The sequence below is a fragment of the Zingiber officinale genome, chromosome 3B, assembly GCF_018446385.1.
Source record: "Zingiber officinale cultivar Zhangliang chromosome 3B, Zo_v1.1, whole genome shotgun sequence".
Classification (NCBI taxonomy): domain Eukaryota; kingdom Viridiplantae; phylum Streptophyta; class Magnoliopsida; order Zingiberales; family Zingiberaceae; genus Zingiber; species Zingiber officinale.
Window position 1 is genome coordinate 86,231,362 of NC_055991.1, and position 15,418 is coordinate 86,246,779.

A 15,418-nucleotide genomic window follows, 5' to 3' on the forward strand; every position below is an offset into this window, starting at 1 on the left:
ACAAGCTGATTTAGTTAGTTTATACCAACAAAAGTAACACACCTTGGTCCAACCGATCCACGTCTCCACTCAGATTCGACTGAAGGGAGAATAGCAGGCCTTTGCAAAGCTGTGCGTATAATATTGAGTGCAATGAAACAGTTCTCCTGTTTTGCCAAATGTGAAGAAGCATCTAACAAAGAAATTGTATTCCTTTTTCCAGCAATCAAAGGATAGAGGAAAGGCTCTAGCATCTCAAAAAGAAACAGCAGCCTATGTTTATGTTCCTAAACACAGATGCCAGAAGAATCATTAATATAACTGGAAACTACTAAAAAGCTGTGATTGATCTGTGAATCAACCCTTTATCAGAAAGTCAAACCTTATATTTTGCTAGCACATCATCCACATGTCCAGAGATGGCCAACAAGATATACTTCAGTGCAGAGCGAGCACGAGCAATAGATTGGGGAGCATTCTGATAGGGAGATTTGAGGATAGAGTCAGACTAACTATGAAGCATGGCAATAAACTAGTCTAATGGAAATAAGCTAAAACAAACAGGATTACAAATCTTTCATGTGCATGAAGGAAGAATAGAATATTATTTGTTTCAAAAATTCAGCAGATGGTAGATGATTTGGGGGAAAAGCTGAGAAGTGTCAAAGTGATAAGATAAAGGCAGAGTTTAAACAACACAGATGAAAAAACAAATTAAATTTTATAAAGAAGGTAGAGAGCAACCACAAAAAATGGCAGTTGGGTGCAGGACAAATCCACTTGCATGCACAAGATTCCTATAAATTAATCAGAAAAGTAGTTTATATGTAACACACCTATAAACAAAGTAAAAATCTAATCTTTCCAAAAAGAAGAACCGTACACAATTGCCAAACAGTATTGACAGCTTCCTTCAATAATAATTGAACCAAGAAGTGCTAATTAGGTCCCCTGGATGGCATTCAACGAAGAAATATTATTTATGCCTCAAAAGTTCAAGTGCTAAAAACCTTCCTCTATAGTCCAGGAATTAATTTTGTGAAAATGTAACATAAGACATCATAGTGTAACAGCAACCAATCAGTCATCTCACTTCCTCCTAGACAGCATGAAGCATGTGCTAGTAGTCATCTGGAGTACAGATTAAGATAATCTGACACTAAGTTTTCAACCAAAACTCATTCTGATTTTTTTTTTCAATCATAAATTTATTCCCTTTTTTCCTCAATTTTTGATACTTTTTCAGAAGTAGAATTTTTTTAATTTTAATAATTTAAAAATTAGATATTAAAAAAATACCAAGGTTGGGCTAGGGTTTCAACCATTTCATGCCCACACAAGTCCAAGCTAAGCTAGGCAAAGCACGGCCTATTGCCATTTCTATCTACAGTACGGTCAAAGTCTTCTTTGAGTGTTGGATGAGAAGAAGAATCAAACGCACAAGTAGAGAATAGAAATGTGTATCTACTCAAGGATTGGTTAGCTGCATTACTACAAAAAAGAGAGCTCTCGAAATCAAACTTCGTTGAGGAAGGCGGCAACATAATGGTTGCAAGTTCATTCAGATCTCACGCCTGAATAAGCATAAGTAGGCAACGTATAGTAAACCAAAAGATTGAATGTGGAACCAAACAATCTAGAAATTTTTCTTAGCTTTATAATTTTAAATATTTTTTAGTTCTATTTTTAAAGTTTCTTATTTTTACAATTTTTATTTTTCTCTTGGGCCAGGCCATCTTGGACATGGGTCGGGGCCCATAGACACCTAGATTGCCATATCCGAACAAGTAGAAATTTGACTAAAAAACAAAAAATGCTGTGGTAAGAAATTAACAGAATGAACTTACCTGAATAACACCCAAGAGGTCCTCTATGAGTTCAATTGCAAGATCAACCTGAAAAAAGGGGGGGCAGTAGTTACATAACTAAATTGATTCACATAAGATGGAGACTCATGATGGGGAACTATGACAAAACCTTTGCAGTAATTGTAGGTATCCATGGTGATAAAGGTCCGGAACATAGATCAATAAGCACACAAGCTGCTTTTGCCTAATAATTTGAAAACAAATGACATGCTTAGACAAGCAGCCAAAATGAGTATGCATATAACCTATGGCTTTATTTATAATGCAAATTTGAGAGAAACAAACGAACATGAGATGATAGAAAAGAAGACAGGTATCCCGCACAAGCATGAAGAAGAGGATGATATACTGATGATGATGACATAGTCATTATCTGCAGTAACAATTAGCAGTGAGATATTGATAGTTTAGGGAAAAAATAAACCCATATTTCATATACCACGAAAATGCAAAATTGATGAACCTGAGAAAGAGCGCGATGCACAGAAGGATGTTTCCACTGTGAAAAACTGTCATCAACTTGATCAAGGGGGCTGCTGATTGGAGGGCGAAGTGCTGTCAGATCAAAGACAATCAAAATAAATCTAATTTAAAGAAAGAAAGCAACAAACCCAAATGTATGAAAGACATATAACGAATTCACCTGGAAGCAGAGCTTGTATCAGTGGGAAAATGGGGCCAAAATTTGAATTACTGTCTGCCAATTTGCAACATAGGAGAGGCTGAATATTTTTCAGAAAAAGGATATAAGCACTTGAAAATTTAATAAATCAGACAGACTCCTTGCAGAAAGAAATCACTTGGATGAACATAGGGTAAGGCTCCTTTAATTGGGGGAAATAGTTAAACACTACAAAAAATAGAAATTTCGTGACACATACTTGTGAAGCACATCCAAATAGGACATGGAGAATGCCTTCTTCAACTGCAGCAACATCCAACACATTCAAGTAAGAAGCATCCCATTGGTCATCAGGTAATTTAAGTTCTGGCCCAAACAAGGTTGAGTAATCAGTTAGCTCAACATGACTGTTGGCTTCACTCTTGACAATCTCCTCAGAAACTGAAGATAAAGTGGAGTCATCAACATAGCTTCCTTCCCCTGAGAGCTTACTTGTCTCCATAAGCCTGTGTATTGCCTTTGAGGCCTAAGAAACAAGAAAGCTAATTTACACTATAGAACAACGGACTACCTATGGCGTAAATGTTAGAGAAAAACAAATGTATACTTTACGGCAAACAATTCCAAGATAAGAATCCTTGTAAGCTTTCCTTAACAGGGCTATGACAGAATCAGGTCGAAACACTATAGAGCTAGAAGCAATTTCAGGAAAGGGTGGACTGCGTGATCGCCTGGGTTGTGCCTGAAAATGTTAAGAGAGTGTATGTTTGTAGATCAGTAGCAAGTTACTTTTTTTCATAATGTGCAAATAAACAAGTACATCAATTTTTTTAAAATATGGCAATTTCAGCAAAGAACTTAAGTCCCCACTGAACCAAATTTCAGAAGCAGCCAATCTGGCATGATTGGGATCATTTAAACAACATATCTGGCATATTTGGCATGATGTTAGCAACTTTTGTTGAGTGCTATAAATTGGAAGTCCCTGACAAGCTTATTGTAAGATTGTATTTTATTTGCAGGATTTTTAACCCCTTCTTGTGTACAGAGATGTAGCAAATGAAAGAAATGGGACTCATGAAAAGAGAGGAGTTTGTTCAAACGTAGACATAGGCCCAGTGATGCAACATAGAAGCAGATCAAATCTCACACAAAGATCTGATACAATTTGGTAAGTTTAATGTAGCAAAGGAATAAAAAATTTCATAGACAAAAATAACTGATCTCACACATAGAACAACCACTCACAAAGAGGTCTATCATGAAAAGATGATTAACATAGGAAAATTGGGATCATACAAAGAAATATTCAATCTAAGAATGAAATCTCACAAAGAGAAAACTTAAGATGATTAACAAAAGACGATTGGTATCATTTTAAAGGTTCCAACTCAAATAAAATAAAAAATAAACTAAAAATGTTCTAAGGAAGAAGTAATCCTAAACAGACCAAGAAAATTGCAATGAAAATTACACTAAAAATATTTTAATGTAATCATGCAGATTCCCATTAAATTATTCCATTGAGGCCACTTAAGACTAGCAACACTTACCATTACATCCAACTCAGTCATCTACATAAGCTGACAGCTTTCATAATAAATATCTTTGACACAACAGAAAAATGAGTTATTTCGAATTTATGATGTCAGCAATGAGAGCTTCCACCAAGATTATTCATGAGATTGATGTCCTATGACATTGCAACTTCCATTTCTACTGTAAGTTGTGTTAGCATTCCAATAGTCCATATTATTTGTAATAATTGAAAGAAATATTTGATCAAATAGCAAGTGTACAGCAACTGATGAAGAAAAACAAATATTGAAAAAGAAAACCAAAAAAATACAGAACCAGGTCAGAGCATTGCAGGAATTTCATTCAAGGAGACGAATTAAAAAATGAATAAATGCACCTACCTCAAAGTTCGATGACACTGTCAAAGTAGATGATGGGTTACTTTTAGATGCATCTAAATCAGACAAACAAAGCAATGTAGTTGAAGCATTCCTATAAAGTTCAATGGAAAAGGGATATTAAACAAGAAACAACACATTGAAGAAACATAATGGCATTAACTAACAAGTGTGAAAAAAAACTGCCAACTATAACAAGCAAGGACTAAATATTAGCCGCTACAATTAGTTGAGTATTTGCAATTATTTCTTAAGCAAGTTATAACATCATGTGCATCTAAGAAACTTGATCTTCCTAGAAACATCCATAAATCTTACCTCAGCATAATTCAACCTGAGCCTCTAGGATATAATTAGGACAAATTTGAGGTAACTTGGTTTAGTTTAACACGATTTTATTGAAAATACACATACTTCATCCAATTTTGGATTTGCCAAACTACTCATATGCATATTTTCATTCTTGAAGTCAAACTTATATTCTTTTTCTTATCATAGTTTTTGGGAAAAGAATAGATATATTGCTAGAACTGATATAAGAAGTGAATTCTTAGTCTTGGTTGGCACCCTACTAGTTAATTTGATCCATTTACACTTATTGCCCAATCATTCAACCTTCAATAGAATAAAACTATTTATAATAGTATACATATACAATATAATTATTTGAATTGACACCATGCATCATGTTTAACTGGACATACAAATAGTAGGGATGGAAAAAATTCCACCCTGGTTTAATCCTGCATTATCCCACCTGATCTATAAAGTGGGACAAGTATGGATAAGAAAATCACAATCTTCTTGCAGGGAAGGGTGGAGATAGGATAACCCAATGCTACCCCATCCATGTCACCCTGCCTATTTGTATAAAATTTCCAATCAATATCTATTTTAGAGTAATTACCCTTAAAAAAACCTCTATTTTAGATTTTTGCCGCAAAAAGACTCTTTTTCATAAATTTCTCTACTGAGATCCCCCTTATATCTAAATAAGCCCCAATTCTTATCTTTGTATGGAACTAAGTTAAAGTGATGCATCTTATGATTATTTAGAACCTCTATTGTACCACTCCAATTTAGTCTCACATGGTCAGTTATGAGCTAATAGAGAAATTTTATAAGCTTAGATAAGTTAGTTATTATTAAGTTGAGCTCAAGCATTATGGGTTAGTTGATGAGCCTCACAAGTTATTCGGTTAGTTCTTTTATCGAAGCAATGCGTAAAAAGTAAATGGGTCATGACTAGTGGTGAAAATCGCGTCAGGCTACCAAAGCAACACAGCCCAACTCAATTTAGGATGTAGCATGTTGGGCCTAGAGGGAGCAACTCAGGCCACAGGCCAAGCCAAGTGTGGCCCCGTCTTGGGTTGTGTTGAAGCTGACCCAGATAATTAAAAATATAAAAAGAATAAAAAGAAAATAAGAGAAAATCAAAGAATTAGAAATATCTGTAAAAATTATATAAAAAACATTGAATCTTTTTAAAAATATATATTTTTATGATTTTTATATATTTTTTCTATTTTTAGTTTTTTTAAAAGATTTTTTTATTTTTTTATTATTTTATCTTTTTAAAAAAAAGTACGAGCCCGACCCAAATTGGCCAACTGGCCTTGAGTCACAGGTTAAGCAGGGCACAACTCGGCGCATCATAAAAAAGGGTCAACCTAGCCCAACCTAGTTGGCCCATTTTGACACTTTTAGTCACGACCCATACAAATATTGACCTAACTCAACCACTAACCCAACCAGGTGCAAAATCCTGAAGTGCAAATTAATAGTAGCTACCTCATCTAAACTTATAAATTTACTCTGTTAGCCCATAGCTCACTATGTGGAACTAAATTTGGATGTTATAATTTTCACTTTAAAGCTTGATGTCCCTGTTAAGTCAAAACTTTGACTTCACACCAACCCTAATTTGTTAGCATGTTAGACCTAATGGTAGCTCCACCATCATAGAGGACGCCCTTTCCAAGGCCTCACCATACCTTAAATTAGGTTGAATTTCAAAAAAATTGTGATGATCCACTTAGATGAGAGAACTAGTTTATTAACTTATTAGGCTCAACCATTGGCCCAAAATGCTTAAGCTCAATTTAATAGTAGGTACTTCTAAGCTTACAAATCTCCTCTATTAGACCACAACTCACCATTTGGGACTCAATTGGGATGTTACAACTTGAAAGTTGTCGCCCCTATCAAGACCTATACTCTCAACTAACAATTCAGAATCATCCCAAATCGTCACGTGTGGTCCGATGGTAGCTCCACCATCACATAGGAAGCCCACCATCACATATGAAGCCCTTTTCAATGCCTCACCGTGCCTTGGATTAGGTTCACTTGGATGCCAATAGTTACGCACCTTAGACAAGAGACCTGGCCAATTAACTTGTTAGGCCTAATTACCAATTCAAAGTGCTCAAACCCAAGTTAATGATAGCTAAGTTATCTAAGCTTATACAAATCCTATATTAGCATGTATATCACCATGTAAGACTAAATTGGGGTGTTACAGCACGCGTCTTAAGTTGACATCAATTTGCAAGTCAAAGTACAAATCTCAAGTTGACATCTAATAATAATAACAAATAAAAAGAAAAAAAAAGTGCCTTGTTGGAACTACTCGCCATAGATAATTGGCAGGTAATACTTGAAGTTTTACCTTTCACTAGAAAGATGGAGAATTGGATAAAATGGACCAGCAAGCATTGCAAAAAAACGTATGCTAGTCTCTGCAGCATCAGAGAAATTGGTAAGATCTGTCTGCAAAAGTAACAGAAGAAATAGCCATTACCTTGAAAGATGAAAAGCCTAAGAAAGCATGAACACACACAAAGTAGAACACCAAGGAAAGAGCCACAAATGTACCTCAAGTTGAGGAAGAAAAAACAACAGATGCTTTGCCACATCTTGAAGCAGCTATCAACCATATAGAATCACAATTTCACACAAAAGAAGAGCATGAAACATAGACAGAAATGAAAAGAAGATAATATTCATAAATTTACCTGAAGATGGATATCCTGACAATCATGCTTATGTGATACAATATTTGGTAGCAAGTAATTAGCTATAGGTTGAAACTCTGGTTCTAGTCCAGTGACGGTCACTCCTACTAGCTAGAACAATAAGTCAAACATCATATGTTATAATCAGAAGACTAAGAAAAATATGAAAATTGGATGAAAGCATTCAAATCTAATTTCTGAATATTGTGCTAGGAAACTTAAAATATTCTATAGATGACTTGATAAATAATAATTATATGCGCACAGTCCTGACATGATTTCAAAGGAAGCACAGCAGGAAATGTACCTTATGTAATTTAATCATTTGGATATTTTGACCAAGAAAGGTATTCAATTTTAATCCTAAATAACCTTTTCTGTTCAGGCAGCACTATAATTTAGCCAACACTACACTGAAATGACCAAGATAATTGAAGAGTTGGGGATACCTGGATAAAAAATATAGCTATTGGGTTTCCTCGCAAACAAGATATCCTCACATAACGACATGGTGTATGGTTCATCGGATATATCATCTCTCTTCTTGGAGCTTCACAACGTGGACGAACTTTTAAAAATGTGTCAGGCTGAGAAGAATCAGACTAAATTTTATATAGCATGTTAAGACAAGCATAATTGGCAATTTAGAACCAAGTTAGAAATGCATAAAGTTCATAACCATCCTGAAATAGCATAAAGCTCAAAAAAAAAATTGCACTAACCCATCCAAAGTTAACTTCACTGATTGCCATCTATATTATGCAAGAGCCTATACTTCTTTTAGAAACATGTTTGTTACATGAATGAATTTTCAACTTATGCATGGTTAAAGGCATGTACTAGCATTATAACATATAAGATGCCCATTGAAATGCAGTACTGCTCATTAGAGGCTCACAAATTGAAAGCAGGATCATCATGTAAGAAATAGATGGAGTAAGCAGGAGCAGCATGCAAGAGATAGGTGGAGTATGTTATAAGACAGAACTTAAGAAACATATAGTAACTCCAGAGGCAGCTGCATTGAGTTAGATAAGTTAACAAACATGTGTTATATTTTCTTGTGAATAAGCCTGTAGATGGAATTAATTAATAACAAGGTCGGAAACATTAAATTTGCATGTTAATAAGCTTGCAAATTCAAGTAACGAAGAACGCCAAGGTGCCATAGTCTGGTACAAAATCCAATATATCTGTCATTCTAATATCGAAACATCTTGTAACCTTCAAAGAATATTTAAAACTTTCTTCGCTCAAATTATTCTGACTATTGATAAAAGAATACATCATCTGGTCCACTATCCTAACATAAAATTTATGCTCCCAAATAATATGCATCTTGCACTATGCCAACCCATTAAGCCATCATTTGATCCACTATCCTAATATGCAATTTATGCTCCCAAATAATATGCATCTTGCACTATGCCAACCCATTAAGCACAGATATTGCAATGACCTAGTCTAAGGAAAGCAGGGAGTGATCGTCAGAATAGAGAAATTACACAAGGATTGACTCTTGGCAGATTTTTGGGACATTGGAGGCAGGAACGAACCATAAAAAACACACTAAATAGCAAAAATATGACTGGAGCCATGCATGTAATTTGCTTTAAATAGATTAAATGTGTATTCTCAATAACAGGACACCTTTCCGTGGAACTATAGCCCAATTCTCCATAAGAACTCTGTACATTACGCATGCTCGTATTGGTGAGGATGTCCTAGAGCATATAATATTGTATGGACATCTGAGTTGTAATTGCACTATCAATGAAATTTCTCTTTTAATACATGTTTCAATTAAATAATTGTAATAAAAGTTCATATAGTGGTGTATCGATTCAACAAGATGTGAGACGATATTAATCTTATAAGTAGCATTATTAAATGATTATAGTAATGTCAAGACTAGATATTAACAAGTATAAATAGACCCATATATATTTTGTTTCTACTGCAAGATAGCAGTAGGTACTAGGTAGCCTTACGCCTAAAAGTATGGTGATGCCTCATAATTCCAACAGCTCAATACAAAGCAAATTTAGGATAGGTGATATCCTCAACTTGGGGTTAGATTTCACCATGGGATAAAACCATGCAGTAGATAATATGGGATGTCGGCTAAAGCAAACAATATCACATGTTGTTGAGTATTTGGAAAGCTGGTGGGCTTGAGGATGCACAGTTTGAGGATGAATTAGCGAAAGCTGGTGGGCTTGTAACAACCAGCTCTGGTGAAGGTGAGGGGTGATCATTTGTGTGGAAAGATCAGACAAGATGCACCTTCTGGCAAGCTTTTAAGATTGTGAATCAAAATGCACACAAAGCTAGGGAAAATATAAGCAGGCTATAGGTGTACCTTGCTTTAAATGGATTATATATATATTCTCAATAACAAGATGTTTTTTAGTTGAATTGATTCAGTTCTTTACATGAACTCATGTACAGTGTGAAGCAATATCGGGATGGAAAACCTGCCAGGAAGCTTCTTATATTGGAGTTAGATTTCACCGTAGGACATGTCAGTGAAAGTGGACAATAGCTCAGTGCTACCAAGTTCACCAGAAAAAGAGAAAAAATGATTTTTCTACTATGATACACTAGGTTAAATAATCATGAAAGAAAAAAAAACACAAGGACAAAAACATCAAGCTAATCCATCGGCCATTATTGTTGTGGTCATCATCCTCAAGTCATTTTTGTCCTAGCTATCTAGGGTCATGGATCTTATTCTCCATTAAACTCTATGCAAAGCTATATCACTTGAGCTATATCACTTAAGTGGTGAAGGTGCCTCACATCACTTACCATTAATGATCTAAATGTATGAATAATAGAGTTAAGAATATCTTTATAGGTTTAGACAAAGTTTATCTCACTACCAATAATTTAACTATTTGGAGAAAAAAAGAGGGATCAAATCAGATAAAAAATTAAACAGAACATTAGTGTAGCTTCTATATTTTCAGTAGATAACTACAAAATAAGAAGCCATCACCTCAGCAGCTTGTCTTTCAAGTAATTACTAGCAGAATCAATAGATATACAAAATCGAGAGTTGCTATGAGGATGGAAATTTATGAGAAAAGTCCTGGATATAACACAAGAACTTTCACAATCCAACAGTGCATGGTACCATCAATAAGTTCAGACCTTAAAGCGCAACCCAACAGTGATCTCCCACTCAAGCACAGACTTATTATAGATCCTTATCTGGGACAGTAAGCAAGCTTCCTGCATAGAAACCAAAAAAGGCTATAACATGAATAGAAAATATAAATTTTTGTTGAGCAAAACTTAATATTTGTGTATTTCATTAAAAAGAAAAGTCTATGTTGCTTGTTTAGACCAAGAGAAATTTATTCTTACACCCAGACTTAGATTTTCTTTTTCAAACCATGTAGTTTTACTATTCTAATTTTAGCCTCCACACTTTCATAAGTGTTATCAAAATGCTCCCTTAGTCACTATGTTCGCTTTAACTCCACACTTTCATAAGTGTTGTCACTTGTCACCCCTCTGCCATTAATACCAATGGAGGGGTGGATGGGCAAAGAGGTGGAGGGTTGGAGAGGTGAATCCAAAGTAAGGATATTTAATCTAAAAGACTAAGACTGGAACTATTTAGAAATAGTATTTGTCTTAAACTGGACAAGATGAACCAAATTAATATGAAAATTGGAAAAGGTCTCCTTCCCACTTAATTTTATCTTAATCAAATGAAAACCAACCAAAACCAAGTGACACTGGTTAGTTGACCCGATTTCCTATTTTTTAGAAATTTTATGTCTTTTGCATTTTCAAAATCAATCCAGTAAGATCAGAAAACCCCTAAACTGGTGTCCCAATTGATTTTGTTGATTAGAAAACATTGTTAGGAATATGTTGAACAACTGATAAAACAAGAAAAAGACAAGATAAGCACATATATCTAAATTGACCATGCTTCAATAATATTAACTGAAACCTAACCAACAAATGTTGAACTGAATATCTTCAATGGGTTTAAAGTCTTTGGGCATCTATGCTTAAGTCAGAATTTACAGTCTGCATCTCTATTACTTCTTTTCTGTTTCATAAAATTTAATCTTCGGATGTACTAAATTGACACAAGCTGCAGGCATTAATTTAGGCATGTATGACTGTCCAACATGATCTGATCGTGCTGATACTGAAGAGATTCCTCATAATATGTAATAATGTTGACAGTGTTAAGAAATCCAATATTGAGATTGAATTCTTCATTATGATCTCATGAATGATTTGTGCTATCTTTCATTTTACCTTATTTTCTTTTTCCTGCTGGGTTTCCTGTTTAATATCTGGTTGGATACTTATTAAGTCTGTCTTCCTCTTAGTAATCAGTATCCAGCAAAGCCATTTTGTTTCTCTAAGAAGTGGGCTCATGACTTTACATCATTAAAAATGGTGCATAAATGTGAAGAACAAACAAAATTTGATGGGTTTTAACCAAATTGATAAGTAGGCAATTAAATAAATACAGCATCAACAAGACACATTAGTCTCAACTATTTCGAGTTATATGACTGAGCAGACAATGGAACAATCATATAGGATAATTGCAATAGAATGGCAGAACACATAATAGCGAGAAAAAGTGGGGCGAGGAAAGGTTATGGGATGAGTACGTCGAGCTCGAGGAGGATCCACTCCTTTGTGTTGGTGCCGGTGGACCAGTGAGTGCGGAGGTCAGGGTCGAGGACGTTGGACGCTTTCTGCGACGGCGACTCGCGGGACATGGCTTTAATCTTGTAGGACAAGGGTTTCGCCCGCGGCTCCGTCTCCATGTCCATCGCCGCGACGCCACCTCTGAGGAACCACCCCGCCTGGATTCGAGGGTTAGGGCACGATAAGGGAGGCAGAGCAGACGAGGCGAGCTCTCCGTCTTCGAGCTGGCGACGAGGCGAGGGAGCTCGCGAGGTGGGAAGGGGAGTCGGGGCGGATGGGCACGAGGAGGGTCGGTAGGGAAGTGGGCTGAAGTGACTGGATCAGGGAACAGGAAAAGCTGCTTCGCCGAGCTGCTACTACTAGTCGATTGACTGCCTATCAAGGGAAATTATCAGCCTACTCCCTCAAAATTTGAAAAATTTTAAACTTACTCCTGATGTAAAAAAAAATAATACTCCTAAATTGTTCATTAAAAAATATTTATTGAGAATAAAAAATAAACAAATTAATATTCTTTAAGTTTTTGTTAGTTCGTTGAATGTGATTGGTATTCAGATTGATAAATTTATTTATATTCGTTAAATACATATAAAATTAATTAAATAAATAAGTTTGAACAACTCATTCAACTAAATAAATAATCTTGAATGTATGCATTCAGTTCGTTAATAATCATGAATTAAACAATATTCATAAATAATAATTATCAACAAAACTTTTATCAACATACTAAACAAACAAATAAAATTTTAAAATGAATAAATAAAATTATATTATGAAACTCAATAACTAACTAAACAAGCTTAAATGTAAAAATTTCAAATAATCAAACAAATTTGATTTGAGAACTTGGTAACATCAAAATGAACCAAATTTAAGTCAAACTTGAACCAAGTTAAGCTTAAACAATGATTTCAATAACTTGATTCATTTTAGGCTTAGATTGGCTTTGATCGGTTTAGATATTTATCAAATAATCTTGAACATCATGAAATTTGAATCGACTTGACTTATTTACAATCCTAATTGAATGCACTGAACTCTCATATGCCACATGATCCTCCACACTTAGTCCATCTTGCACAATGCCTATAAACCTTAAGACCCACCTTCTCTAATTGCATTCACTTCCGCTTAGTGTTCGTCACCCTTAAAGGGAACACTAGCCATAGACATTTGAATCATTTAGTACACACCAACTCAACCACATATTATGAGTTATCAAACTGTACGAGCTTGATATATGACAATTTTAAGTTTTTACACATGTCAAACAAAGAAAATGTCAAATGGAAAAAATCTTGTCAACAATTAAGGAAGACAATGTCAAACGGAGAAGATCCTACCAACTATAAAGGATGACAATGTTACCTAATATTTTGGGATTATAATTATATATTTGTCAAATAAATCAAAACAATCTAATTAAACTCAACCACTTAAGAACTTCATTTTCAATTACATCTTCACATTCAAACTATTTGTTTAATCTTCACTTCTACATGATCAATTTAAGACCTACATTTTTAATTTGTGTTATTATTAAGAATCTGAAAAACTTGGGGGTCGTCTATTTACCCTCTAACCAAGTCATTCAATCAAAAGAGGTAGACCAAACAATTCCAACAATTCGATCAAAATTAAGTAGAAGCATGTGTCTCATCCATTCGAGTAAACAATATCTAATCACTCTTACTTATAGGAAAATAAAAAAGAAGTTAAAGAAAACTATTTCATCTAGAGAAGAAACTATTTATCAGTCCCTTCATATCCTTGCATCCGAAGAAAAAAAAAATAAGGGGGCGTTTGGTTTAGGGGAATAGAAGTGGGGAATGGGAATGAGAATCATTGATTGCTATTGTTAATGTTTGGATTATAGGAATAGGAATAGGAATAAGGGAATGAATCCTTGAAATTGGGTAATAACTCATTCCCATATACCTCCCCTTCAATGAGCCATTACCTTATTTTCATCAATCAAAATATTCTCTTATTCCAAAAATACCCTTGACCTAAAACTAAAATTTTCTCCCTTAATATCAAATATCAAAATTTATTTATTTATTTATTGTTCATATCACTTCTCTCTCCTTGTTCTCTCTCATCATATTTTCTCTCTCATTATTTTATCACACACTTTCTTTCTCCTATCACACTCTCTTTCCTCTTTTTTCTCATTACACTTTCTCTCTCACCATACTTTCTCTCTCCTCAATCTCTTCCATCACACTCTCTTCCTTCTTTTTTTTCATCATACTCTCTCTCATCATACTTTCTCTCTCCTCAATCTCTCCCATCACACTCTCTTTTCTTTTTTTTTTCTCATCACACTTTCGCTCTCATCACACTTTCTCTCTCTCCTCAATCTCTCTTGTCACACTCCCTCCTTTTTTTCCTCAACACACTTTCTCTCTCATCATCTCTCCCATCACACTCACTATTCTCTTTTTTTCTCATCACACTTTCTCTCTCATCATACTTTCTCTCACCTCAATCTCTCTCATCGCACACTCTCTCCCCTCATTTTTTCTCATTACATTTTCTATCTCTTCATCCTCTCCCATCATAATTTCTCTCACATCATATTTTATCTCTCATCATGCTCTCTTCTATCACACTCTCTTTTCTCATTTTCGCTCATCACACTTTCTCTCTCTTCATTCTTTCTCATCACATTTTCTCTCTCATCATACTTTCTCTCTCATCATTCTCTTTGATCATATTTTTCTCTCACATTCATCTTTCTTTCACATCTAATTTTTTTCTTTTATTTTCCTTTAAGGGTAAAAAAGGAAATATTAATTTATTCCGATAGAAAGTATGCAACTAACCAAATATTACTTTTAAGAGTGATATCCATGCTCATACCCATTCCCATTCCACAATACAATGATTCCCATTCCGATTCTCATTCCCATGCTCATACCAAACGCCCCCTAAGAAACTACAAAATGATATTTTATCGATGATTTTACCTGAGACCATTGACGAACAAGCTATCGATGAATTACCATTGATGTGGACTTTATCGTCGATCATCAAGAAACAACAGGGACTAGTGAAGGGATTGGTCAAAGTCTAGAATGGCAGCCGGAGGTTTCTTAGTGTAATCACTCTAATGCTCAAGTAAGTCTTTGACAGGGGAGAACGAAGAAGAAGGAGAACTATAATTTAGGATTTCTATAAGTCTAGATGTGTGAGTACGTATCTGTGCCTGTGGGATAAGGCGACCTTTTATAGGTTTGTAGTTGTGCCCTCACGTTCACCACATGTTCTGAGATTTCCGCTATGTTACCCTCATTTTCTGGAATAAATGGCTATGTT

General features: G+C 34.9%; 1 protein-coding gene across 7 annotated transcripts in view; it reads right to left on the reverse strand.

Annotated features, from left to right (window-relative positions):
• Positions 1-12,435, reverse strand: part of LOC122056711 — a 28,069-nt gene extending 15,634 nt beyond the window's left edge. Inside the window, exons 1-16 of one of the 7 annotated variants that reach the window (XM_042618790.1) lie at positions 12,055-12,435; positions 10,559-10,639; positions 7,852-7,989; positions 7,403-7,513; positions 7,263-7,313; positions 7,057-7,157; positions 4,389-4,479; positions 3,077-3,211; positions 2,729-2,995; positions 2,491-2,569; positions 2,311-2,402; positions 2,137-2,220; positions 1,957-2,031; positions 1,827-1,874; positions 362-457; positions 43-266 (exon numbers count right to left, since the gene is read on the reverse strand). In XM_042618790.1, coding sequence (XP_042474724.1) covers positions 43-266; positions 362-457; positions 1,827-1,874; positions 1,957-2,031; positions 2,137-2,220; positions 2,311-2,402; positions 2,491-2,569; positions 2,729-2,995; positions 3,077-3,211; positions 4,389-4,479; positions 7,057-7,157; positions 7,263-7,313; positions 7,403-7,513; positions 7,852-7,989; positions 10,559-10,639; positions 12,055-12,219 — 1,838 coding nt within the window. In that variant the 5' untranslated portion in view covers positions 12,220-12,435. Of the gene's footprint in view, positions 1-42; positions 267-361; positions 458-1,826; positions 1,875-1,956; positions 2,032-2,136; positions 2,221-2,310; positions 2,403-2,490; positions 2,570-2,728; positions 2,996-3,076; positions 3,212-4,388; positions 4,480-7,056; positions 7,158-7,262; positions 7,314-7,402; positions 7,514-7,851; positions 8,005-10,558; positions 10,640-12,054 lie in introns of those variants that run through there. The other 6 variants (XM_042618789.1, XM_042618792.1, XM_042618791.1 and 3 more) reach the window with 6 other exon arrangements.
• Positions 12,436-15,418: the final 2,983 nt, after the last annotated feature.